Below are 27,969 nucleotides of genomic sequence, written 5' to 3'. Positions count from 1 at the left end.
ACGCAGGGCGTTTACTCGGGGCCGGAAAAGACCCACTCTGTAAGTAAAGGAGCTTGAATCCAAGCTCTGGGTCCCGTGCTCTCCGCACTACGCTCCTGGGGAGGCTGACAAGCACCGGCACAGGGAGGGTGGGCCCACTTCCCAAGGCGGCAGTGGGCCCACGAGAGCCAGCCAACCTTCCCACACGTTCTGAAGACCAAGTCTGCATCTCAGAAGTGTGTGGTGTGGAGAGCTCATGCTAGGGATTGTCCAAGTGTCTGTGACACCAGGCAGGTGAGCCCATCAACTTCCCCAAGGCCCAGGGTTGCCCCTCTGCTCCTCATCCACAGCCACCCCACTCCATGCTTTGAGCCTCCTCCCTGCACGGAGTATGGCTGTGAAAGACTCCTTCTTCCTTATACCTCTGGGAGTAAAGATCATAGGCTTTTTGGCCCCATCGCCGTGGGGAAGCATAGAGAACAGGGGAAAAACTCAACAGAGCCTGCAGCAGGGGAACACGGGGGCCTAGCAAGCTCTAGGAAGCCCTGGCTCCAGTGTGAGGGTTCTAGCACAGCAAGTGCAAGCTAGACTGCGACATCACAGACACAGAGAGTAGCGACAAAGGGGCTAAGCCCCTCTCCTTCTGTCTAGTTCTAGTGTGCCTTCAAACTGCCCTCGTAAGAGCTCAGACAGGGAAGGTTGGGGGATTGCTGGGGTCCCCTCAAAACAGTGAGTCTGGACTCATTCCCAAACAAGTAAAGGCCACTGGAAAGCAGTGTGCTTGAGGTATAACTCAGGCGTTGGTCCTGGGCCACCAGGACTGGTGTTTCCAGGGTGACTCAGAGCCGCAGAGGCCCCGGGACAAAGTTCCAGGCACCCTGGCACGAAGAGCCAGGACGAAGACTCCCAGCTCAGGAGAAAGTGGAAAGCAAGTAACACATGGGCGCAATTAACTCCAGCTCACGTGAATAATGAGCACCCCAGGAAAACAAGGCAGAGCGAGGCCGGGTGAGGGCAGAGCAGCGGGGATGAAGAGAGAGAAGGACGCTGGCCCCTGGCCCCCCAGCTTCCGGGCTGGGCTTTGTTTACCTCAAGCACCCTCCAGGGGATCACTTCGGGAATGGGGACGGCTACTCCGATATCCTCTTTGAAGACAGATCCTGCTGAAGGAGCGGGAGAGCAGGTGTGGGGCTCTCCTCCGCTTTCCATGTGTATGTGAGCAGCCTACAGACCTGGATGCTCTGTGGTTCTTACATAGGCAAGAGAGCTTGGCTTTCCTCCATGTGGCCAGGATGCAGAAGGCCCAACCCACACATAGTGACATAGAAAACCCAGAAAATGTCCATATAACAAGGGGGTCTGGGCCTGATTGTATTTTTGTGGGTACAGGAAGCATATCTCATCTCTGAGTTTCATTTCAAGATAGTAATGGGATCCTTTCAAAATATTTGTTATAACAAAGACGGGTACAGAGTAGGAGAGAGTTCAGAAGAACCGGCTGTAAGGCCTTGCTGCTACTCAAAGTGTGGCCTCACACCAACAGTGGTGGCCCCACCATGATCTCATGAGACGTACTGAATCAGAATCTTCGTTTGAGCAGGTTTCCCAGCTCCTTAAGGTTCGGGCAGCGCTGTGCAGAGGCTCCAGGGTCCAGGTGAGGGGTAACCCCAGGCCCATCACGCACAGTCCTCTGTCCCCAGCCCTGTGGTGGCTGGGGGGTGCCTGGCTGCTAGCACCCCATGGGGCAGGACCTGCCCGGCCTGGGCTACAGAATGCCAGCCTGCTGGAATAAAGCCAAGCTCCCTAGGGGCTGCAGGAGCTATGCTTGCTGTTTGGGAAGGACCTTGGCAGCAACCACCATGGAAGGCTGAAGGAAAATTCCTCGGCAAGGCTGGCTCCCAGATGGCATTTCCTCCGAATCAGGCTGGGCTTGGGCTCTGGCATGCCCGTTTCAGGACTTTCTCAAGCTCCTCAGCTGCGTCCTCTTGCAAACGGGAGCAATAGGGACTGTCATTCCAGACTGGCAGTGAGGATTACACAAGAACGTGGAGGAGCCAGTGAGCAGTGTGGCCCGCAGCAGGTGTCCCGGCGAAGCTCTTGAAAGCTCAGCCGGGCTTTGCGACACTGTGTGCAGGTGCACACGAGTCTGTCTGGGCCCGCTCCAGGAGAGACAAGGGCGACTGGGATCTGGGTTCTCAGCGGCTCTGTGTGAGGCCTGGAGTATGTGTCTCAGTTGGCCTCATTGGCTCTGCAGGAGATGGATGTCTCCTGAACTAACTCCTTTGCTTTGATTCCCCCACCCTGCCTACGAACTAACAGAGCCTGCAGCTCAAGGCACACTTCCCTGCCATGCTCCTGAACCCAGGCAGAGGTGCCTTTGGGGCAAAACAGGCTTGGAGACTGCTTATGTGGCTTCCAAACTCCAACAGTTGGGAGCAAAGCAGCTGGGAAACAAACACATTTGTCCCCCATCTGTTGGGAATTTGTCAAAAGCCAAATTCCAAGGAGAGTGGACCAGATGACGGGCCTGCGCCTTCCTCGCTATTCTCCTGAAGGGGGGGCAAATGCAGCTGCACATGTGCACCTCGTCCCACAGTCTCACAGGCATAGGCAAGGGTTTGCAACGGGAGACAAGCTTGGGCACTCTTGACAAGGTAGGCAGATGCTGCAGAGGAAGGCTCTCGGGCACAGCACAGAGGCCGCCCGGAGCACTGTGGGAAGGGTATGGGCCCTGCAAGATCCGCCACAGGCCGGGCTCCGTCTGCAGCGCTGAGTGTGCTGGGTGTCTCCGTGCCCTCTCCACCCTGACTGGCCCGGACGGCTGACCTCCCTCCACGCCCTGCCCTCTGGCTCCTGGTTGGTGAGAGCCAAGCAAAGAGCAGCAGGACATCCAGAGGACAGGGGAGAAGGAAGGGCTGAGGAATGGATGCTCCCGGCTCCCTCCCTGCTGCCTCCTGGGTTGGCATTGCCCGGGTCTCTCCTCTAAGGCTCCTGCTGGTGACACTTTCTCCCACAGCGACAGCTCTTCCAAGTTCCCGGAGCCTCTCCTGTCCTCGTCTCCTAACCCTGCGATGCCAACAGCTTGCTGCAGGCTGGTCCCTGAGCGCGCCCCCTCCCTCCCTCCGGGGTTCCCTGTGCCCTGCCTGCTCCGTGGTGGAGGGGCTCTCCGGAAGCACTGCTCCATCTCTCTGTTCGAGTCCCTTACGCTGTGACTGCCAAATCTAACACTTCCCAGCTTTGTGACCTCAGGCTGGTGAGTAACTCTAACCTCATGTCATCGTACACGCAGGACCCTTACAAGAGTCAGAATGTGTTAAATGTGGTTGCTGTTGTTGTTGAACTTTATCCTCTCAATAATCCCATGAGACTGGCACACTAGCGCTTTCCCATTACTTAGATGGGAAAGGTGAGGCTCAGTGGGTAGGTCATCAGCTGGTAAGTGAAGAGCAGCCATCGGAGCCAGAGCCGGGCTAATTCCAGAGCTCGGCTGTCATCCACGGGGAGCTCCCGCATCCGCACCTGCTCTGGGAATGCAGAAGGGGGTGCGGGGAGGGTATTTCAGAGGAAACGTACAGGCTCTGGTGGAAAGGAGACATCGAGGCTTGCTGAGAGGTGGGGGCTGGAGAGGGAAAGCAGGCAGCCTGCATAGGGAGGTGAGAGTTGGAATCCCCAGAACTGTAATCATGAAGAAAGGAAGAGCAGAGCAGGAAGGGCTGAGGACAGACCTAGGGCGACAGGGATGCCGACAGGAAAGGAGATGGAAGTGACCCCTCCGGGTGGGCGGAGCCTTCCTGACGCTGCCTGCCTGCCTGGCGCCACGCTGGTACTGTAATTAAATAATGAACCTTACAACCACGTGCAATTTGAGGAAGGCAGGGTCCACCCAGTTCATTTCATAGATGAGGACCTTGAAGCTCAGGGTGGCTAAGGAACACGTCTAAAATCAGTCTTCTGCGGCAGAACCCGAATCAAAACCAGGTTCATCTGACTCCATAGCCCCGTCTGGGTGAATGAGAGGTAAGCACCCCCCACCCCCTCTCCCCAGAGACCACAGAAGGATGGGATTTGAGAAAAAGAGATACTTCAACATGGGCACGGCTGATTTTAGCAGAGTCCAAGACACATCTCCTCACTCACTGTACTCACCAGTCACAGGGACATAATCCCTGACTCACGATGCATTTTTCAAACAAGGTTATACTTTCCCCAGCATCTTCCGCCTGTCTGTGGTTTGGTTGTGCTCCCATTCCAGACATGACCTTATCGGTTCTCTTACCTCTGGCTTTCCTCTTGCTAAATACAGACTGCCAGATGATGGTCAGGGTGAAGAGGAGGACACTGAGGATCCCCACACAGCACACGAGCACAGCATATATGTAGAGATCTGAAGGCAAGGACACAGTGGGGCATTGTCAGGACGAGCCACATCGGAGGAGAGGTACCAAGTAAGATAAACTTCATACATGACCAAACATTAACTCAAAATAAACCACAAGCTTAAGTAGAAAATATAAACTTTGGGGGAAAATATAGGAGAAAAATCTTTGGGATCTAGGACTAAGCAAAGAATTTATTTTTATAAATATATTTTTTAAGGACTTTATTTATTTGTCAGAGAGAGAGCACAAGAGCACAAGCAGGGGGAGTGGCAGGCAGAGGGAGAAACAGGCTCCCTGCTGAGCAAGGAGCCCAACTCAGGACTCGATCCCTGGACCTGAGCCAAAGGCAGATGCTTAACTGACTGAGCCACCCAGGCTCCATAAGCAGAGATTTTTTTATATTTGACACTGAAATCATCATCCATGTAAAGAAAACTTGATCAATTTGATTTCATCAAAATTAAAACCTTTTGCTTTGGAAACACCCGTAAAAAGAGGATGAAAAGACAAGTTACAGACTAGGAGGAAATATTTGTAACTATATACCCAACAAAGGACTAGCACGTAAAATATAAAGAACGCTCAAAATTTAACAGTAAAAAAACAGACAAACCAATCCTACTAGAAAATGAGCAGAAACAGAGAATTCACTAAAGAGAATATACAGGTGGCAAATAAGTTCACGAGAAGATGTTCCACTTCCTTAGCCATTTGAGAAACGCAAATTTAAACCAGACTGAGATATCTCACACACCCATCAGAACAAATAAAATAAAAAATAGTGACAATACCAAATACCAGGAAGGATATGAATAAACTGGGTCACTCGGCATTGCTGGTGAGAATATAAAATGGTACAGCCACCCCAGAAAACAGTTTCTTAAAAGATACATCTACAAATACTCTTCAACTCAGCAACTGCACTCTGGGGCATTTGTCCCAAAGAAATGAAAACTTCAGTTCACACAAAATAGCAGCTTTATTTACAGTAGCCCCAAACTGGAAACTGCCTGGATGTCCTTCAGGAGGTGAATGGCTCAACAAACTGTGGTCCATACACACCATGGAATACTACTTAGTGATGTAGCAATCTGGAACTTCCAAACAATGATGCTAAGTGTGTATGTGGGGGGCGAGATCCCAGAAGGCTACATACTGTATGGCTTTATTTACATAATATTCTTGAAATGACAAAATTACAGAAATGGAGAACAGATTAGCGATTGCCAGAGGTTAAGGAGGGAGTAGCTGACGGGGGGACATGGGTTTGGCTATATGAAACCCTTGTGGGGATGGGAATGTTCTGTATCTTGGCTGTATCAATGTCAACATCCTGCTTACCATGTTGTACTAGAGTTTTGCAAGATGTTACCACTGGGAGAAATTGGGTTAAGGGCACAAATGGGTACAAGGGATCCCTGTATCATTTCTCAGAAATACATGTTAATCTACAACTCCAAATAATTTTTCTAAGTTAAACCATGATCATATATGTCTCAGTCAATTTGGGCTGCAATAACAAAATACCATCTAAACTAAGCAGTTTAAACAATAAACCATTAAACTAAGCAGTTTAAACAATAAACCATTAAACTAAGCAGTTTAAACAATAAACATATACTTCTCACAGGAGCAAGGTGCCGGCAGAACCGGTATCTGGTAAGAGTTCTCTTCCTGATTTGGGGACATTTTCTCTTGGTATCCTCACATGGCAGAGAACAGAGAGAGACCAAGCAAGCTCTTACAGGGTCTCGTCTTATAAGGGCAAATAATCCCATTCATGAGGGCTCCACTCTCATGACATAATCACTTCCCAAAGGCCCCACCTCCTAATACAGTCATATTAGGGGTTAGGATTTCAACATATGAATTGGGGGGGACATCAACCTTGAGCCCATAACAACATACATCCATTTCTTAAACTCCAATGATCAACCTCATCACCAATCTGATTGGTAAAATGCTGACTGCTCAGAAAGGGAAAGGGAAGCCAAAGGCCTTAGTTTATCCTTCTCTGCAGCAAAAAGCTACAGATGTTTGAGCTTAGCAAAAATGTTTTTCTACTGACTTAAATTTCTTGAGCCAACAGGCAGTTATTATCAGCCATGTTCAGCACTCTCCGAAGTACAAGAAATATAACAATGGACATTTAAAAGTCTCATCAAGAAATCAGAGAGCAGTATGGCACACAACAGAAGTGTGCACCCAGTACTAGAAACACACAGAGAAGGAACTCAACTGGCCTGAGGAGGTCACAAGGAGCTTCAAAGAGGACTGGAGCTCTGTGCTCAGTCATATTTAAAAAAAAACACAGAAAATGCAAAAATATATAGAAAGAATAAAAATACAGAGAGAAACAGAGTGAAAAAAAATGTATCAGATTCATGTAAGTGGCTTCATGGGACCTTATTACTGGCCACTCAAAGTGTTTCTAACTGCTCCCTATAATAAATGAGTATGATGAGCATTCACAAACTCAAACCTTAATGCACCTCTCATATTAGGTTTTTAAGATGAAGTCCCTAAAAGTGCAATTGCTGAATCAACAGGAATGCACCTTTGTAAAGCCCTTGGGACCTGGAGAAGCAGTTAGTTAAGTGTCCAAACGGAAAAAGCAGCACGCTGGGAGCGGCAGGGGGGCTGGCTTCCACAGTGAGCTAGAGACGCAGGTAAGGCTGCAGTCAACGAGAGAGGAAGAGGGAGGATGGGATAGAATCAGACATCTCAGGTTCCTTTCGACTCTCTCTTCCCTGGCCCACACCCCAGGAGGCTCAGTGTAGTCTCTGACCCAGAGTCCACGAGGTCCTCCCATGGTCTTAGGCTCAGTCAACATTTTTGCCTAAGTTAGTCTGAGAAGGCTTCTGTTCATGGAACTTAGGAGCCTGAATTAAAAGTAAAAGAAGTAGAAAGCACAGCAGGATAAGGCTGCAGGTGAAGGGAACACCTGCCCTAACATTTAAGGGAGCAGGAAGGTGGGTAGGAAGAGTCTGCTACAGAGGAGGGAGCTGGGAGTCAGTCACAGAAGCGGAGGAAGACTGAAGTGGAGAGTTCTAGAAGCCAAGAGAGTAGATGTTGTAAGAAAGATTCTTTAATAGCATCAAGTGCTGCTGGAAAACATCCACTGGGTTTTCCTGCTCCGAAGCTACTGGAAAAGTCCTGGGGGAAAGCCAATCCTGTGGGATGGTGGGGGCCGAGCCAGATTAGAGGGTCGAGGAGTTCAGTGGCACGTGAGGAGTTTGAGACAGCGGAAACCCTCGCCTACGACAAAAATCAAAACTGCCCTTCTGTATAGACGCCTGTGTCTCAGATGCGTGGGCTTTGCAGATCACTCGGTGAGAGCTCTGAATGGTCAGAGCTAGGGGCTTGGGTCTCCATTTAAACAGCGAAACTCTGAGAGCTAGAACAGGGGTCACAGACCAGGATTCGTGACAGGACACGGGACGGGCTAGAACACAGAGAACATAGGGCCAGTCCCGGATTTACATGCAGTTGAGCAAACTGCTCCGGGACCAGGACTGCGTAGCCATTTCTGTCTGGCGTGAGAGAATGGCAAATAATGGAGTCCCATTGCCAGGCACGCAGACGTGGGGCACGACACAACATCTGCCTCCAAGGGACTCCAAAGATGCTGGCCCCAGGACCAAAACGGCAAGGGCCATCTGGCTTCAGTCTCATTCTTCGTTGGAGAGACAAACCATCTCACTGAATGAAGTTTCTGGACCACTGGAGCAGAGCAGCGTCCTCTACGAGCTCCCTCTTCATCGGAGCCCTTTCCTTGGTTTGGAAACTGTGGCAATCAAGCAGGGACAAGGTCGTGGTGCGAATCTCCCACAAGGGTCCCCAGAAGCACGCTGTAGGTCTCTGTGGCCCGCTGTGCCCCGGCAGGAGGCGAGGGGCTCCGAGAGGTCCACGCTCTGGTTTCAGACCACAGCCTCTACCACGTGGCACAGAGGGGGCTCTCCACAGGCAGCCCCAGCTGCAGACCATAAAACATCTGGCCAGCTACACAGCCAAGCACACAGGCCCATGGGCTGGGGACACTGGCCGGCAGGCACCAGCCGCCTGTGTGCGCGTCCCCACGGGCCTGGGAGCAACCGCGCCTGCTCTCTGTCGCGTTCCTGAAGCTACAGGAACCTGAGCAAGCGTCACCTTGCCGGAGGAGAAAAGCTCAAACAGAACTTCTGAGTTTCCCTGGATGGGGCAGCACCCAGCACCCCAGCGTTCCAATTTTTTCCCTCTGTTCCGAGAGTTCCTTTTGCGGCATAAAGACAATTGCCCTGTTTTAGCGGCTCAAAACACTGAAACCACCTCCCCCGATTTTCTCTGCAAACAGGTAGAACGCTGACCGCTTAAGCCAGGGTCACGAACACCTAGATCGAGCACCGCCTTGCCTCCGAGGCGGCCGCGACTCTGCTCCAGACAGCCGTCCTCCGCCTGGAAGCCGGCCCCCTGCTGCCTTATCTCCGCCCTGCCCTCAACCTCCTTGCACACACCTCTCTAATTATAAATGTTGGCTCAAAGGTTTTAAAACTCAGACCAGACCGGGCCAAACAATGCTTGTCTGGCGGCTGAATCCAAGCCTTCAGAACCAAATTGAACAAAAACCTCTGCACTTAACCCAATCTGGGGTTAGCTTTTAAAACACCACATATACCTGCGCCCTCAAAATCATTCTAAAAATCTTGTTATGTTCCTCAAACTCATGTGCAGCTTTGTCTTCTGCCATCGGACTTCCAAAGGCACCAATGTCATTTTTAGGCTCGGCTGCAAGCCGCCATGCAGAAAATGTCACCCCCCCCCCCCACGACCCCAGCCGCCCCAGCCCAGGCCTCCCTGAAGCAGATGGCCGGGCGGCAGGCTGGAGTGACACTCAAGCGGCAGGGAGGCCAAGATGGGGGGAGAGGGGGGGCACAGTGAGCTTGTGCCAGCTCCCTACTCCCAGAACATCAGGCCCACCACAGGGCAGGCCCGGCAGAGAGGCCCCGCGATAGGCAGGCAGCACCTATTGCTGGGCAACCCGGAGGCCAGCTGGGACATTCCGCACTGCTTGGAAGCCCGGGGGCCCCAGCATGCCTCCGCACACTGAAGGAAGCAACTCGCCCAGACCACTGACTCGAGAAAGTCCATGTCAGTCCTCTACTCTTCCAGGGAAAATGCAAACACCAGGATCTCAGGTCCATGCGACAAACTGCAGGCTTCTATTTTTTTTTTTTTTTTTTAATCCAGCTTGTAATATCATCTTGCTCGGGGAGAAACACCTGAGCAATAGCCCTGAGGGATTTTAACTCACTCCAGCATTTCACCAAGAGGCCCGACAATGCTGGGTTTTGTGCCGCGGGCATGTGGTCAGCTGAGCGGAGCCCCAGGGGGACGGCCATCCCTCCGCAGGCCCTGCTGCAGCTGTCCCATCCAGGAACAAAAGGGCAAAGGCCCGGGATCAGGCGCCAGGGAGTTTCATCCGTACCCCTGACCTCGCCGACACCGTGGCTGGGTTAAGAAAGCAAAACACACGGCCACTGCTGCCGGAATCCTGGGGAAAGAACGGTCTGGAAACAGCTGCTCTGAGGCATTAGACATAGTAAGGACTCCAATTCTTTTCTGAAGGGACCTAAGTCTCTGTGTTGCGAAGTAAGCCCACGTTGGGCTACGGATTTTGTGTAGACAGCCAGGTCGAGAGTGACCCTGATAGTCGATAGCTACACGTGAAGTATAAACCACTATTAATTATACACTTGTTTTAGACATGCTGATGATGTTGCAAGGCATGTTGGGACCACATGCTGTCATATTTCCAAATATAGGGAGTCTTGTTTTTTGTACCACGGGTATTTTTTTTTTAAAGATCATTTATTTGAGAGACAGAGAGAGTGCACGAGCAGGGGGAGCAGCAGAGGGAGAAGCAGACTCCCCGCTGAGCAGGGAGCCCAACGCAGGGCTCCACCCCAGGACCCCGAAATCATGACCTGAGCCAAAGGCAGACGCTTAACCGACTGAGCCACCCAGGTGCCCCTGTACCATGGATTATTTCTAAATACAGTCCTTAGACCATTTGCACTAGGGAAACACCCCGGGCCCCAATACAAATGTTTTGCTCCCTTCCTAAAGGCAGTAATCAGATTCTCGGTGGGGAGCCCAGAATGAGGGTTACTAACAATCCCCCAGGAAATCCTTATGCATCTGATGATAAACAAGGCTCCTGCTGTCACAGCTGCCAGCGACCTACCTTAGGGATGCCCTGGATGTCTCCATACTTCTCCCCCACCATAGGGCTCTGGGTCATGGGGCAGCTCCCAGAAACATGGGGTAAATCAATTGTTTTTTCTATTGCTTCACTCCATGAGGAGTAAAGTCACTTTCATCTCCTTGCTAATAAACAGGCATTCCCTGAATGAAAGGCTGAGAGAGAGCTGGGGATTATTTCGCTGGGAGAGGGTCATTAAATAAAAAGACAGCCACAAAGCCGGCATAAGAAAAGGCAGGGGATACAAGGAATCTCTACTGAATGAAGTGAAATCTGACAAAGAAAATATTTGATGGCAAAACAATGAATCCCAGTGTCCTATCTGAGTGACACTGTCTGGTTTGCAAACAATGTTCACAATCATGATTATATTTTCCTAAGAGAGAAAGTGCCTCCATCCACTGCTTTTAACTGGCTATTGGAAGAGGTGGGTTTGGATCCAAGCGCCCGTCTCCCCCATGCGGCATGATCTCCTTCCACCACATCTGTGAGTTAACTAAAGGTGAGGGGAAGCCTCCAAGGCACACACATCTCCCTAGATCCGTTCGGCAAGGGGATTCATCATCCATAAATGCCATGCCTTCACTAAGTGTAACCCTTCACAATTTCCTCATCACCTTTTGACATTCATCAGTTTTTCACTGACCAAAGGCTCTGCCTAAGAACTCACCAAGTACATTCTTTCATTGCTTCTTGTCATAATCCTCACCTACTTTGCGATAATAATTCCTGCGAACTTTCCTCACTCTCAGTAAGGCAAGGTTTCTCAACCTCGGCACTCTTGACATTTGGGGCCAGATTCTTCCTTGTTGTGGGGAGCTGACTTGTGCATTGTTAGGACGTTTGTCAGCAGCCCTGGCCTCTACCCGGTAGATGCCAGGAGCATCAAAAGGCTAGTTGTAGCAACCAAAAATGTATCCACACACTGGCACATGCACCCTGGAGGGGCACAACCACCTGCTGAGAATCATTGCTCCAAGGCTCCAATCTGAGTGCAGCAGAATCTCCACCCCCTCCCCCCCCCAGGTCTTGCGAAAACCCAGGTTGCTGGGCACCACCCCTAGTGTTTCTGATCTTGTAAGTGAGGGGAGGGGCCAACACTGTGCCTTTGTATCGGGCTCCCAGGTAATGCTTCTGCTGCAGCTGCTCATCTGGGACCAGCGAGGGCTGCTGCTGGGGTCACCTGGAGAGCTTTTAACAAGTTCCAGCTCTATCAGAATGTCCATAGCTGTGGTCCAGGCATCAGTGTTTTTAAAGCTCCCCAGGGGCTTCTAACATGGGTTGAAAATCACTTGCTGAAGATTCTCAAACCCCAAACTCTGTAAGAAACCGGAGATAAAATTTGTCACAGTAGGTGTACATTTCATTTTCACATTATTGAAGATCCCTCCCTAAAATCACTTAAAAGTAGGAATTCTGGAGCAAAACAAAACAACCCCAAAATATACAGATTGGAGCTTTGGCCTCTACTCTTTCAAAAGCCATGGGCTGACACCACCAGGAATTCCCACCCTATTCTTTTTGTATATATATAAATATAGTTTTTTGTGTTTTTTCAAAAGATTTTACTTATTTGAGAGAGAGAGAGAGCACAAGTGGGTGAGGGGCAGAGGAGAAGGGAGAGGGACAAGCAGACTCTGAGCTAAGCCCAATATGGGGCTCAATTTCACGACCCTGAGATCATGACCTGAGCCGAAATAGTCAAGATTCGATGCTTAACCAACTGAGCCACCCAGGCGTCCCTCCCACCCTACTCTTGAGTAAGTTTAGGATAAGAGAACAACTAAGAAGTCAGGGTCCTTTTGTTGGCTAAAATGCAAAAGGAAGTTACTCAAATAAGAGGGATGGAGTATCAGCAGAAGGTGGGAGGGGAAGGGACAAAAGTAGGGAAGGAATGTGTTTCATTTCACAGAGAACCAACAGTTCCAGCCAAGGAGATGCCCAACTGGGTGTTTCACCTGACATCCCCTTGCTAGGTTTGTCTCTCCTAACAGCCCCCATGGGTGCCAGTGTGAGCCAGGCTGGAGCTGAGGACCTGCACAGAAGCCCCCCGTGAGCTGACCTGAAGTTACCTTTAGCTCATTATACTAACATCACTTCCTATGGACAGAGTGTTCTGCCATTTCTTAGAACGTACGAGGTACGCACTAGCATGCTGACATGCTAGGCATGCGCAACTGAACCAAAAGTACCGATGGCAGCTCCCTGCCTCAGCCCCTAACACACTGAATAAAAGCTTCCTGTACTAACCCCATGAGGAGACAGTGCTTAGAGAACTACTTCCCTGTCTCCTAACTTGTAACAAGTAATAAAAAGTCCTTAGCTTTCAGTATTTTCCTTGGTTTGTGTTCAATTTGGTGTACCCCAAGTGGTGACCCCCTTGAGTTCAGTTATACTTTCTTCCCATTCTATTCCCTTCCTATTATCTAAAAGCGAGGGAGGGGCATCTTATAATAAAGAAACATGCAAGGTCTACCTTCAAAAAATGCCCAGGTCTCTTTCTTTTTCTCAACGGATGAATCTTCAGAAGCTTTGAGGGAAATCACTGTAAGACAAAAAAAGAAATGGCATAGCATGAAGTACAGTAGTTTATGGACCCGGCTCACACTGTGATCCAAAATAATGCCATATGGTGTGGCACTTACGTTTATAAAGCAATTTTCCCATTTGCAAAACCACATTTAATTATCACAACTCACACATGAGGGAGAGGTACAACGCCCGACACGTAACACTTGAGGCACCAGTTGGGGGGAACATAGGTTGTCTTTGTTTAAAAGCTAATAAATGGCAAAGCTGGGACTCAGTACAGTAGAAGTCCCACTTGCCCCACATCCTTGCCAACTAAAGAGTTCCCCAGTGGGAATTCCAAAAACCAAAACATTTATTTGACCATTTTAGTGGATATCTTTCTAAGTATGGTGCACTTGCCAGGTACCCCTAGAGAGAGGAGCCTGAAGTCATCTAACGGCTCAGGGTCTGTGCTTTGAGCACCACTCCATGCCAGACACACACACAGCAGGAAGCATCTGATTTTGAGATTATTTTGTCCACTTTTAGTCGGTAGCTGATCACTGAACTTATTGTGCCTGCTCTCAACAGTCAGAGAAACAGAACTGAGCTACACAGTGTAAAACCTTGAACGTTACACGGAAGAGGTTAGAACCATGGAAAGGTTCCGTGCAGTAGGTGTACATTTCAGTATACCTGATTAAGCTGACCAAAAAAAGCAAAATGTCAAGGAATGAGATTACTGTCCTATAGAACTTCCAGCATGAAGGAAATGGCCACTTGTGGCTACTTGAGAATGTGAAATGTGGCTAGTCCACATGGGCCTGAGGCATTGAATTTTTAATTTTATTTTAATTTAAATGTATATAGTCACCTGTGGTCTGTGGCTACCACACTGGAGAGTTCTAGAGAAGAGAATCTAGGACCCGAAAGAAAGACAAAGGAGGTTGGAATGGAGATTGAATCAGTATGAGAAGTAAGGCATATGGCAGAGATCGTCTGAAACTTTATTTACTGTCCCTCCCAAAAACTTTTGTATTATATTGTCATGAATTTCAATCTGATTTTTCCATCTTTATACTCCTCTAGGCCTTATATTTCTTATTGATCCATCTTGCAGATCGCCAGTCTTCCCATCTGATAAACCCACCTATTAATCCTTTTTTATATTTAATTAATTTATTCATGTTTATATATCCCAGCTCCCAGATGAATTTCTCCAGCTTGTCATCTAATTTTGAAACCATATTAATCATATTATTTTAATGCATGTGCCTGATAACTTTCATATCTGCATCACTCATTGACCTGTTTCTCTTATCTGTCTTTGCTTTTGATCCTGTCCCTTGCTATGTCTTAACACTTTTTTTTTAACTGAATGCCAGACATTGTATATAGAAAACCTTAGAGATGCTAGGCAAAATTTTATTTTCCGGGGTGCCTGTCAGGGTCAGTGGGTAGAGTGTGCAACTCTTCACCTCAGGGTCGTGAGTTCGAGCCCCACATTGGGTGTAGAGATTAGTTAAAAATAAGATCTTAAACATTTTTTACTTAAAAATAAAATCTTAAACTTTTTTTTTTTAAATTTTCCTGGTAACAAGTTAAAGTAGAGGGATGAACATCTAATCCAATCAAGATTTTAACTGCCTAGAGTCTGGCTTTCAGTTTTATATGGTCTGGACTATCTCAGGTTTGCCCTGACTTCAGGGATCCTCAGTGAGAAGCCTAGAGTATTAAACATGGCCCTTCCAGTTGTTAAAATTGCCAAAAGTTCTGCTTGCCTCCTAAGCATCCCAACTGATACTTTCTGCATAGCTTCTCTTAACTAGTGCTGCTTAAATATGGTTGAATTTCTTAAAGAGTTAAGTGTCTCCAACAATTGGGGTCACTAACTTCTCTATGCTCTATCTAGATAGTCCTTCAGAGAAAAATTAGGATAGCTAAAATATATATAATTATGTAATACAAATGTATATATGATATATAAATATGTAATTATTACAGTTGAAACGCAGATTTTTTTTTTTCCGATTTCTAGTTTTTCTCAGAAGGAAGGCTTTGGTCTGCTATAAGCTAGTCTGCCATTACTGAAGAACTCTCCCATTAGAACCTAAATTCCTTAAAATATTTCTTCTACCTCTATATCCCCATCACTTGGTAGACTGCTTAGCAACTGGTAAGTGCCTAGTAAATAAATGGATAATCCATTTCTTTCTGAGTGCCCCACAAAGTAAGCAGTCTGGCCCTCCAGGAATGAACTCTTGGTCTTGCGTGGAATATTCGATAAGCCACACCATTTGCCCATCATCAGTCCTGCTTAATTTCCCCACCCACAGCTGACTGCCAGAGCAATCAATCAGATTCTTCCTTCAAGAATTTAAACTAAGAAACGCAGTATATATGGTTGTTGTGGGCCCTGGGGCTGAAAGAGCCTGTGGACTTCCAGGCAGCAGCCATGTTGGAAAAACAGGCAAGTGGAATAGAGCAGGGGCAGAACCCCCAAGGGGAACCTGGAAGTGAGAGGATTCATGGAGCTGAGGACTTGATCTTGCTGGAGCTCTAGGCTCCAAGAGGGCTGATGTAATGTGGCTGCTATCCTTGCATTCTATGAGCTCCATATCCTTAAACTATCCCTACCTTTCTTCTGAATTAGCTTGAAAGGTCTTTCATAGCTTCAACTAATTGAGCCTAGGCTAGGATAACCATAAAGAGACCCAATGAAGACAATACAGAAAGGAAAAATAGATTATCTCCAAGGACCTGAGTTTTCAAGAGATCAAGCATGCCCATCATCATCCAGAGCCTTACCACTCCAAATGTGGCCCACAGCCCAGCAGTTCAGTGTCACCTGGGGGCCTGTCAGAAGTGCAGAATCACAGGGTCCCCAAGCCAGACCTACTGGATCAGAACCTGCTTTTAAACCAGATACCCTGGATCAATCATATGAACTTAAAAGTTTGAGATGCACTAATACACACCAGGTTAAAAAAACAAGTTGCCATTTACTGGTTGGGTAACCTTGGGCAAGGTGCTTGATTTCCCAGTTCCTTAGTTTCACAAATAGGGGTGATAAGTGCTTACTCTTATGGGACGTGTGAGAGTCAAATGGGTTAATGTATGTGAAGTGCTTAGAAAAGTGCCTGAGACCAAATAAGCCATTTTTATCCGCAACGATGTTAGCTCCATAAGAAAAGAGATTTTTGTCTATTTTCTTCACTGCTCTAATTCCCGCACCTAATTCCAGCATGGTCCTTTGCTGTCAGCCCTTTGCTTCACTGTGTGACTCTTCAGTCATCCAAATGGTCCACAAGAAAGGTTTCCTTGTCCTTGTTGCTAAATGTCTACAGCTCAAAAGGGCTGCTATCACCCTAGCAAAGGCAGGTGCCTTCGAATAACTTTTTCTTCATTTTTCATTTTTTCTTTTCTGAAATTGTGGGCCCTTGATGTAGTCACTAACAATGGCTTTGCCTTATCTGGGATACAAGATAACAAGGTCTCCCTAACCAACTTATGGAGACATGCATTGAAAGAGCCAACAAACTGGGATCCTAAGTTAACAGGGCTCTAAGCAACAAATTAATGGATGTTCCTCATTTCCCCCCAGCGCATCTGTTTTATGGGAAAATGCAGCAACTCTGTTTGCATATGATTAGCAACACCAGTCATAACTTTATCTGTTCCATGGACTCTTCCAGAGCTTCAGAAATTTTTCCAAGGTTTTGCCATAACTATCTTGTTTCGGCTGCTAATCCCCTGCTATCTCAAAGTGAATTTGATACATCGTCAAGCCCTGTGTCTGAGTCCACACACTGTAAGGAAACACAGTGTGGGACACGGCCAGGTGGATAGAGGGCTTTGTAGTGGACAAGCAGTGGGTCAGCCGACTTGATTAGCGCAACTCCTTCACGGCCTGGCTGCACAGGGCAGACATAAATTTATAGCAGCCAACCTGGAGACACTGAGTGAAGAGGCCACTGCAGGGTAGATATGGAGGAGGATGAAATGCTTCAAGGAAACATTCTGTTTCACCAAGGAAAGAGTGGCACATTTTCCAACCGCAGATTATTCATGTTGATAAAGACTTTCAGAAATAAAATGCAAGTTTCTTGATCATAGAGCATTTATAATGGTTTCCGATGAATTTAGCCATCAGAAGATTGCAGCCTTTTAAATGAGATTCCATATATCTATCACTTTCAACTGCATTTGCCTCACCTGGTGATCCGGCTGGACTCTCAGACAACGAGGAGGAAGGCAATAAGCAGCCTTTCATACCCAAAGAGCTGGCTTTTCCTAAGCATCAGCTCAGGGGAGCTCAAAGTCCTTACCTTCTAATAGCTACCTATGATTGGGGGGGATTCCCACCGTAATCCCTCAACGATTAGGAATTCACGTGCAGACAGCCTTTTAACTAATGGGTTGTCTTGTAGGGTCATGCAGGGGGGATGGGGGCTCGTCCTCTGTGCTGGGTTTCCAAGATTGGGAGGAAGAATAGCACTTCTGTCCCTTCTCAGAAGGGAGCGTGCTACTTGAGTATCCCTATCTGACCCTCCCTCCTCTCCCACATCCACTCACCCTCCTACTCCCCCAGGCAAGGGGGTTGGGGAGGAGTCCCTGATCCAGGGGAGCTGCTGACACACTGCCCCTCTCTGGGGGAGAGGAATGTGGCAGAGCCCCTGCTCAAGGTAGCCTCTGTCTTGTACACGCTGAGACTGGGCTCTCAGCAAATAGCTGATGAGGGGATGGGCAGTGTGCACCCCCTTGGGGAGGTCTCATTACCCCAGCTGCTGGGAGTGATGCCAACCCTGCCTGGGAGCTCCCGCCTGTGGCCACTCATGTGCACTCTCCTCTTCCATCTTCCCTGCAAAGACCACCTCCACCCATGAGGTGTGGGGCCCTGGACCGCCATGCTGGGCCTGGGGGAGGGTCCCGAGGAGGGTAGTGCAACTGATCAGGAAAGCAAAAAGAAGTCCAATTAGGCCTCATCACCAAACCACTTTTCTTAGTACAGCTTCATCTGGAATAAAGTGGGCATTTTTATCTCTGTCTGACTCCTAGGCCCATTTATTGATCGGTTTGCACTCACAGTAGAGAAAACAAGAGCACTCAAAGCTAAGTCATCAGCTTACCTACTGACTGCTTTGTAATTTCTTGGGACCCTGGTGCCCAGTGGGCAGAACCTGTGTGACCTTCCGGTGAAGGTGGGGGCCCAGATGACGGAGCTGCAGGCTGTCTGGGGCCTCTACCCAAGACAGCAGAATCAGATGAATCTCAAAAGGGGCAAGTTTCGAGATCCACCCTGTCTTGGTCCCTCCGGGAAGAACTGGTTCAAAGTGGCTGCAGGATCCCAAAGGGTCTGGAAGAATGCAGCCCAGAGGCACCCAGACAAACTGATCCTATCAGCCTCGTGTCTGGAAAAAGCAGGTTGGAAAGAAAGAATCTTGGTCAAGCCCCCTGGGATGAGATCCGTGGGGAAACCATCACTCAAAGAGGTGTGAAAACGGAGAGGCTTGATTCCTAACTTGGACAGAATGTCCTGCCAACTCCCTCGGGGAGAGCGCGTTTCACAGGCGGTGGCAGACTGTGTCCCGGGAGTTTACCCGACACCGGGACAATGCCCTCCAGGCTGAGGGGCCTACCATTCCCCTCCTGGTCTCCTTTTCACGGATCATACTGACACCCTTCTCTGGACCTGTGCTGACCCCATCATCCATAGAACAGGTGGCTGACGATTTTTAGGGGCCTTGGAAAGGTTCCCTTTCTTCCAAAACTCTTTCTCATCTGCTCCCCTGTGTACCCAGTTTAACAAAAGATCCTACAATTAAAGGAGTTTAAATTGCAACCATCGGTTACATCCAAAGGAAGGTGCACAGCACATTTCTGATATGGAAAGCCTTCTGGAATGCAGATATTGATGGAGAGAGGTGTAGAGGGGGCCCCAGCAGAGCCAGAGGCCTGAGGAGGCCGCAGGGACATGGGAAAGGCCAGCCTGAGTTCAGGAGACATACCTTTGCCTTTCTATTCCCACTGCTCGACAGGCTGGGCTAAAGTATTCTCCCAGATTACACAGATTTTAATCATAGAGGGTGTGACCTTTATTTAGTGCCCAAAGACCAAGATTTCTAAAACTTTGGTGTGTAGTGGAACTCACTGGGACTCTTGCTAAAATGAACTTCCCCAGGCATCACCCCTGAGCTTCTGAAGAGAAATCTGGGGAGGGCTTGGGAATGCGCATGATTGGGGAGCACATCATTCAGGAAAGCCTGAGGCTCAGGGTCTCAGGACTCCACTCAGAGAAGCCTCGCCTCACACACTCTGAGTAGAGAGGTGAGCACGAGTCCAAGGAGATGTGGGAGAAGAGATTCAAGTCATGAGGAGCCAGACCCTGGGCCTCAATCACTTGTCCAGTCCAGGGCAGGGTCCAGGGCTTGAAACTCAAACAATGCCTCTTTCCGTTTCATCCAGGGAAAAGAAAAGAAACAGCAAAACCTAAGGAGTAAGCAATAGCATGAGTGTTGTTTACAAAAATCTCCCAACAGGCCCCTTTAAATAGCATGTCTTAGGACAAAAGAACACAGTTTTCAAGGAAGTTACTTTCTAAAGAGTAGACCATCTATAACGATCGATGTGTCTCTCCAAGCCGCTGACTCCAACTTGCAAACTGGAGAGAATTTGAGTGAGAGACACCATCCTCCAATGATGACCTGGTATTTCATGCCCTCTCTCCCTGCACAATGTGTTGTCTTAGAAAGCATCACTGTGCCTCACTCCTTCATCTTGTTCATTATCCACCACCCCCAGCTGACGGGAAGGTGACAGCTGGGACTGCACCTGTCTTCTTCACTTCCCAGAATCCTTCTTGGCCCATTGTAAGTCACGGTTACTTTGAAAGAACAAATGAATGGAATGAGCATGAGCATTGGTACTGGTGGGTCAAGACCTCCCAAAAGAACTTGGTCCTGGGATGATGACACTGTTACATTCTGGAAGGCTGGGAAGAGAGGCCAGGGAGAGACCTGTCTACCCAGCCACCTCCCTTCATCTGGAAGCCCTGCTTCCAAAGCAATGGGAACACACCAGTACACTGGGCCATCAAGCCTAACTTCTCTGCAAAGTTCTGGCCTAGGAGTTAACATACTCTGGGTCTGCTGTGATTAATCCTAATGGCCTCTGAGTTCTTAGTTCGTTACAGGAGGTAGGAAGTCCCAGGATCTTAAGCAGAAGACAATTCTTAAGTTCACTGGAGTTAAAAGGAGAGGGGCAGCCATTGAAAGCCCTGGTCCCTGGCATGTAGATCTCGCTGATTTGCACCCAGGGGCTGTAGGAATCCAGATGGCAGACACCGCCCTGCCCCAGTTTCCTCAGGCAGCATCTTGCACAGATCAATAGGAGGGAAAAATCGAAGGATACCAGAAGAGGTTGGTGATATGGAGTACGCACAAGGAAAGATCCTTAAAGAAAATAAAGAGGAGTCAACATTTTGCTGCAAATTCAAAAATGAATATACTTAGTTCACCGTCCCTTCTTATTCAATGATGGGACAGTTTCCCAAGGAAAAAAACTTAAAAATGTAGCTGTGTCGCCACTATTTATAACTGGATCAGCGTTCTCAGGGAAGGGAACGGCAGCCCCAGGGACACACAGAGACTTTCTCTGTCTCTGACCCTCGGAAGTTCACCCTATTGCTTCACTTCCCCCTTGTGTCTCCAAGATTCGGGCCAAAGGCAGTCTCTCCTGGGGCTCAGACAAAGCCATCCATGTGAATAAGACCTCCCAGTGACCTACAGGGAGCAGCTGATGAGAAACGGAAAAGTTCCAGTTGTGTCTATTTCAAGCCACTCTTTTCTTTTGCATCCACTGTTAAGACAAATTCTAAAACACAAAGGAAAGCAAAAGAGCACACAAACAAACAAAAAACCCGGATTAAATAGACTTCCCATTATGACAAGACAGTTGGAAAAAAAAGTTGCCTTGCGAGATGGAATCTGCTACAGAATACAAAGGCCATGTGTATGCCCCAAAAAGCCATTAGGAAATGCTGAAATGTAGGGCTTGGGAACTGACCCTCTCCAGATACAACGCCAGGCCAGGTCTATATATCTGCTCACTACCACCTTCCACTCCTTGTTGCCATTAATTAAAATGGCATTTTACCAAAGAGCCTGGGTCACTCATTCATTCTTTCTTAAAAAAAAAAAAAAAATCATCACTGAGCCCTTCTCTGTACCATGCCCTGTGCCAGGTATGAGGATACATTTCAGAAGAATCTGGCAGGTCCCTGGAGTTGAGGTCCCTGGCCAGGTCCACCATGCCAACCTTGGCTCTCACCACTGCCCCCTCTGGCCCTCACCACCCACAAACATGCAGCCAGCTTCATCAAGTCATCTGCAAATTCCTCTTCTCCCTCTCGTCTATCCTTTGCTCGGCCTATTTTGTCTCTTGACATGGCATGGCCCCAGAGCTGCCCTAGCCCCCCTCACCCTGTGGCCCAGTGGAATCCCGCATCCTCCAGGTGACCTCCTCATTTCCCCGAGAATGTATCTTTGTCTCTCTTTTACTCCCAAGCCAGCCTCACCCTCTTCTATGGCCCGTTCACACTCCCTTTTTATTAGCTATCTCCATAGTACCTCTCAGATCTATGCTCGTATCTACATGTCCCCTCCTCCAGATTGAGAGGCTGGGGCCCGGAGAGGGTGGGGATCAGACCTCCCCACCCGTCCCTCTCTTTAAGGTAGGCACAGTGATAACAGGCTCATAAACCGGGGCTTAATACATGTTTGTTCAGTTTGATTTCAGTCTCTTAAACTCTTCCAAGACCATGGCAGTTGGAGTGAGGGTAGGCACACTGAAGAATTGTTTCAAGTGTAGTTTAAATTACACTCCTGTCGTCAATTTGTTCCCTTTGAGGATCTGGACCTGTTGATACTTTCAACATCATGATGTGTGCTTGCTTAATTAAGCAGTAGCACTAAATGTTTAGTAAATCTCACTCCTAATTATCTGCTCCGTGTCTCCAGAGAAAAGGGAATTATTTAATTTCTTCCCCTGAAACTTGAAATATGGGTTCCCTGTGGTAGTACTTTCAGATCCAATTATTAAATTCCCTCTAACATTTTGGGGTTAAGTAGTCAAATAAGAAATTATAATTTCATCTTTGCCCCCAAATACTTTTAGAGTAACAGAGTTTTCTGTTTGCTTTGTTCACTCCCCACGTTTAAAGCTTATTTATATAATCTTAAGTCAGATAGCCATTTGGCTTATTAAAATATGTTATTTGGGGTCAGACTGAGATACTGATTAAATTGCAGGAGAGAGCCTTTGCAAATTGCTTCTATTATTAGCATTTTCACTGTTAATGAAGACGTCTCCATCTGAAAGTATGCAGATTCATTCTGGCTCGGAGTATCAGTCTGCCTGAGTCTGTGGGTGGCAGGACTGGGCTGAAAAGCCATCAAGGATAACTTTTTATGAGGTCTGGGGAATCAAAGCTGCCATCCCTTAAGACCTCACCGAGCAGCTTCATGTCCCCATTGGGTAGTATCCCAAACCTCTGCTTATACTCTTTCATTTCCATTCTGATTTCCTTGCTGTGCTAACTGCAATCTTTCCAAATCACAGTGCTGGGTACAGGGCACTCAAGGACTCCACCTCCCGGCTATCGCTGGGGTCGGGCAAGACCTTACCCTGCTCTTCATCTCATCGTGTCTCACCTGCTGTGAGGCCCACATCTGCATCTCACCTGCTCATGATGAAGGAGCAAGAAGATATTACCGAAAGATGGCTGTCATCGGAGCAGAAGACACAAGGCTCACGGGGCCCCTGGGGATCGAGGTGGCTGCAGCTGGTCCCCACCTAGAGCACTGTGCTTCTCTGGATTTCCCACAGACTTACCTTCTGGGGATCCAGGCAAAGAGATGCTGTACTTTCTCCCTCCGGTGCTGCCCTTCTACTAAGAACATTCCGCTTTTTCCAGACGGCCAACAGGCTGGCCTGGAGGTACCTGAATCAACACCAACCCAAACTAGCTCTTTCCGTTGCCCCAAATGTTGGCTCCATCCCTACCCCTGCCTTTTGGCATTCTCACCACCCCCCCACCCATGGTTTCAGCTGCCTGACTCAGAAATCAGTTCGCACTAGCCGGATCAGACAGGAGCTTCAACTCCACAGGCCTGTGTACCTACCAGACATCAGTGCAGGGTGGCCTCCAGCCATCTTACTCTCAATCCTAAATGTCCCCTATGGACTGGCTGTGGGCACCACCCTGCTCATACTACTGAGTTAGACCTCCAGGTGCCATCCCCAAGCTCTCTCTCTTGCCCACACCCAATCGATTACTAAAGACTTCTCATCTGACCTCTCCATGTCCTTCCATTCCTCCTGCCAAATGTCATCTTCCATCATTCCAAGCCTGGGCAACTACAAAAGGCTGCCTACTCATCCTCTAGTCTGGTCCCCCAAATCCATGCCCTGAACAGCCAACACAGGGACCTATCAGAAGACTTTAATACTTCCTGGGGTTTTCCAAGGGCTAAAGCAGAGATCCTCAAAACTGCCTGATGATCAAATCACCTAGACTTCATGTTAAATATTCAAATTCCACCCCAGGCGTAACAGACTGGAATCCCCTGGGCAGATGCTTGGGAATCTTGGGAATGTTAACAGTGGCCCTGGTGGTTCTTATCATTAGGCGAGATTGAGAAGAACAGCCTACAAAATCAAGTATAAATTCCTTAATATTCAGTACAAGCTCCTCCACCTTCAGCCCTGCCTGCCTCCCCCAGTAATCCACGGCTGCCTGCCCCAGCTCAGGCTCCAGCCCCAGCTCAGGCTCCCACCCACAGTGATGGGACACCCACACACTGAAATGCCGCCTCCTCCCATTTCCAGCCCTGCAGAAAGGGCACTGCCTTCTCCCTCATCCTCAGGGGCTCTCCGTGTGTTGAATGAATGCCCGTGCACACCGTGATTATTGCACATACATTACCCTGTAACCTCCTATCTGTTTGTGTAACAGCCACCCCTATAAACAGATCTACCCGTATGTGTCCCCATGTTTCCAGCAGAGCAGGTACTCAATAAAATGCCCACTGAGTGAAGGGATAAATGAGTCCACCCAGCGCTGCTGAACACTGTAGTCAACGTGTTATTTCCCCAAGCGATGTGTTCACCGAGCCCAGCGAAGCTTCCTCCGCTGAACTGATCGCATCTCTGGAGGATGCCACTCGTTTCCTCATCACGCTCGCCCCTCTTCTCTAGTTTGAGTCGATCTTTCTGGAAATGAGGTTCCCAAAACGGACTGCTGTAGTCCCCATCAGTCTCACCAGCACAGCACACACGGCACAACCGCCTGCCTTCGCGGGGACACGGGGCCAACTCGTACGCGGACGGAAATCACGGCGGCTGCTGGCGCTGCCGAATCCGATTGCAGGCGCGCGTCTAATTCACTGCCACTGTCACCAGGGTCCCTTCACAGAGGCAGCCTCTCAGCCTCTCGTGGACGATCCAACGGTGCCTGAGCTGCGCTGTCCCCACATGCACTGCTCTGCCATTTTCCAAATTGAATCTCATTCTGTTATTTCCTGCCTGTATTTCTTACCTCTCTGGATTCGTTTTTATTATGTTTTTACTCCTCGCTGACATGAAAAACATTTCCCAATTTTGTATTTTCTGTAAAGTTCATTAGGGTGCTGTGTGCTCCTTTTTCAGTGTCATTGATTAAACAATTGAATGAAATCAAACCTAACATTGGCCCTTCCCATTGCCACTGAACCCCTCTCCAGAGGGTTCCAGTGCCATGTGTCACTTAGGACTTTCTGATCTATTTTCTCTGCAGGCAGGGCTTCTTGCTCCGTACAATGCTCACAGAGCACGAAAACTGGAGAATCTGCATAACATTCTTTACCTTTCCTTCTGCCTCCATGTAATAAAAATAATACCGTCAGGTTCATCTGACAGGACAACTTCTCCAAAATAAGCCAATCGTGACTCCACTGTCCTCTAGAGGGTCACATATTTTCAGCTCCCATTATTTATCATTTCATTTTGTGCCACACGGCACCCACAACCCTACAGGCAGGAGCCCTCCGTCCCACAGTCTCACACAGACATGATTTGCAGATAAGCCCCGATTTATCAATTCGCGATTCTTCAAAATCTCCACTTCTCCATCACGTTTTACGGACGTGCACAGCTAAAACATAAAACGGCAAGACAAAAGTTGTGCTTTGCCTCAAATTAGTACAACTTATATTTCTTAGCCAAACACTTTCAGAGATGTTTCCAGAGGGGAAAAGCCATGACAAATCCGTATGTTAGTGTAGATTTTTTTCCCCAATAACTTGCTCTTTTTTTTCACCACAATACATGCTCAAGGACTCACCCCAAATTGGGAGAAACTCAAAAACAGATAGAGGAAAATAAAGCAAATAACACCGCAGATATTGGGATGAGCTGGTTATTTGGTTTGGTCTTGGGTTTTTTGTTATTTATTTTTTTTATTATTTTGTATGAGATTTATAAAGCATTTTATAAGCACATGGATAACGAGCTGGACTTTGTAAGGAGCCACCATCTTAGAGATGCACCAGGGATGAGACTGATCCTGAGGCGCCTGCCTAGAAAAGCATACGATGGGATGAAGTTGCTCTAGGCCCTGATCTCCTTACAATTTTCGTGTTTCAAGATGGAAGCTCTTTGACTAGCCACCTGCCTGTTTGTACGTTTCTTCTCTGAGGCAGGTCTTATATAGACAGGAACTTGGAGAAAACCTCAGCCGCCTCTGATAATCTATTTCTCTAGCCCACCTCCAAGCTGCTGCATTGAATCAGGAAGCCAGAAGCCACAAGCTTGAAACAAGCTCCAGGTTGCAACTTACAACCAGTTTGCTCCTGCAAAGACCAGAGCAGACCAGTCAGAGCCACAAAGGCCCTCAGCAGCCCTGACCTTTTGACTTTTTCCCTCATTATAATGCTAAAAATCATGCCCGGGGTGGAGACTTAACATGCAAATAAAATGTTCTGTCAACTGCACCTGCGCACCCAACTCCCTATATTTCCCTACCTTTACCTGGGATATATATACATGACGTCACTCCTTTCCTGCCTCAGCCCCTTCAAACACTTGCCCGGGGCCCTTGTTTGGGGAGCAGCCTGGTATCCCTCTTACTAAGGCTGTCTCCCTCACGCTCAGGCATGAGCTTGCAGTAACCGCTATCCACCCCATCCCTGGCCTTGTGTCTATTTCTTACCTGGGAGGGTCAGAGAACCCTGAGGTCATTAACACCTTGACTAAAAAAAAAAAAAAAAATAGTAGGAAAGTAGGTTTTAAAACTTTAGGCTATCTCTGACAAGTTTCTAGAATGGATTTTTTATTATTATTAAGACTTTAATTTTTTTAGAGAAGTTTTAGGTTCAGAGCAAAATTGAGGGGAGGGTACAGAGATCTCCCAAACCTCCAGCTCCTATACATGGCCTCCCCCACTGTCAACAACCCCCACCAGGGGGGTACATTTGTTACAATAGATGAAACTACAATGACACATCATAACCACCCACAGTCCATCATTTACCTTAGGGTTCACTCTTGGTATGGTATGTTCTATGGGTTTGGACAAATTAATAATGACATGTATCCACCATTATAGAATCATACAGAATGTTTTCTTTGCTGTTAAAACCTCTGTGCTGCACCTATTCATCCCTCCCTCCCTGCAACCCCTGGCAATCACTGATCTTTTTACTGTCTCCATAGTTTTGCCTTTTCCAGAATGTCCTAAGGTTGGAATCATACAGTTTGTACCTTCTCAGATTGGCTTCATTCACTGCGCAATAAGCATTTAAGTTTCCCCCATGTTTTCATGGCTTGATAGCTCATTTCTTTAGAATGGATTTTGTAAAGAGTTTTAAGAAATTTAAAAAGGAAAAGGTAAATTACTAAGAGACATTGCCAGGTCGATCCCAATTGCTTTTCTGATAGGTTTACTGGTGGGGATCATGAAAAAGTCATGGGTATCTCAAAGCTGGTTTTTCAGTAGAGAACTGACAGTCCCTAGCTGTGGCCATGTGGGCTAGATGGAAAAATATGGTTAAGATAAAAGCCCAAATGGTAAAATTAAAATTCCCAGCACTGTCAACAAATAGAGTACAGGTAGATGACTCACTACCCCTGAAGTCCTGGCCAATGCAATAAGGTCAGCAAAAACAATGACATATCAATTTGCAGACATTCTTGAGAAGCAACTGAAAAAGTATATATTAAAAAAAAAAAGGTAAGTCACTATGTTGCCAAATGCAAGTCAACAACCTTTCTGTACATCAGCAATAACCAATTTAAAAGATGTGTGTGTGTGTATGCATGTAGGGAGAAGGGATAGAATCTACTTACAAGTGTTACAATACCTAGAAATAAACATAATAAAAAATATTCAAGGCTCATGTTAAGATATCTTTTACTGAAAGATTAAAAAAAATAATCACCCTGCACGCATGAAGGAACATAGCAATTCCATGGACAGGAACATTTAAAATCATAAAAGCATTGGGCACCTGGGTGGCTAAGTAGGTTCAGCATCTGACTCTTGATTTCAGCTCAGGTTATGATCTCAGGGTCTTAGGATCAAGCCCCACACTGGGCTCCACACTAGGAGTGGAGCCTGATTAATTTTCTCTCTCTCTCTCCCTCCCTCTCTAAAAAAAAAAAGGAAAGAAAAAGAAAAAAATCATAAAGACATAAGATGTATATACCCACGCCAAAGTAATTTATAAAGTCAATTAAATCCCAATAAAATCAAACCCCAACATAATTTCTACAAAACTATGTAAGATCAGCTGAAGAAAAAACTATACAAGACCAGGCAAGACA

The 27,969-nt window shown here is 47.7% G+C and overlaps 1 protein-coding gene across 7 annotated transcripts in view; it reads right to left on the bottom strand.

Moving 5' to 3' along the window:
- The window catches only part of VSTM4 (V-set and transmembrane domain containing 4), a 99,850-nt gene that overhangs the window by 58,300 nt on the left and 13,581 nt on the right, over positions 1–27,969 (bottom strand). For 6 of the 7 annotated variants that reach the window (XR_013449712.1, XM_036103139.2, XM_078077456.1 and 3 more), the window contains exons 3-4: positions 13,076–13,144; positions 4,256–4,363 (exon numbers count right to left, since the gene is read on the bottom strand). Coding sequence is in view for 6 of the 7 variants with exons in the window: in XM_036103139.2 (XP_035959032.1) it covers positions 4,256–4,363; positions 13,076–13,144 (177 nt within the window). In the remaining variant the exon portion in view is untranslated. The remainder of the gene's footprint in view (positions 1–4,255; positions 4,364–13,075; positions 13,145–27,969) is intronic. The other variant, XM_078077455.1, reaches the window with a different exon arrangement.

Source organism: Halichoerus grypus, chromosome 7, assembly GCF_964656455.1.
Source record: "Halichoerus grypus chromosome 7, mHalGry1.hap1.1, whole genome shotgun sequence".
NCBI classification, from domain to species: domain Eukaryota; kingdom Metazoa; phylum Chordata; class Mammalia; order Carnivora; family Phocidae; genus Halichoerus; species Halichoerus grypus.
This window is presented reverse-complemented; position numbering and strand designations above follow the sequence as displayed.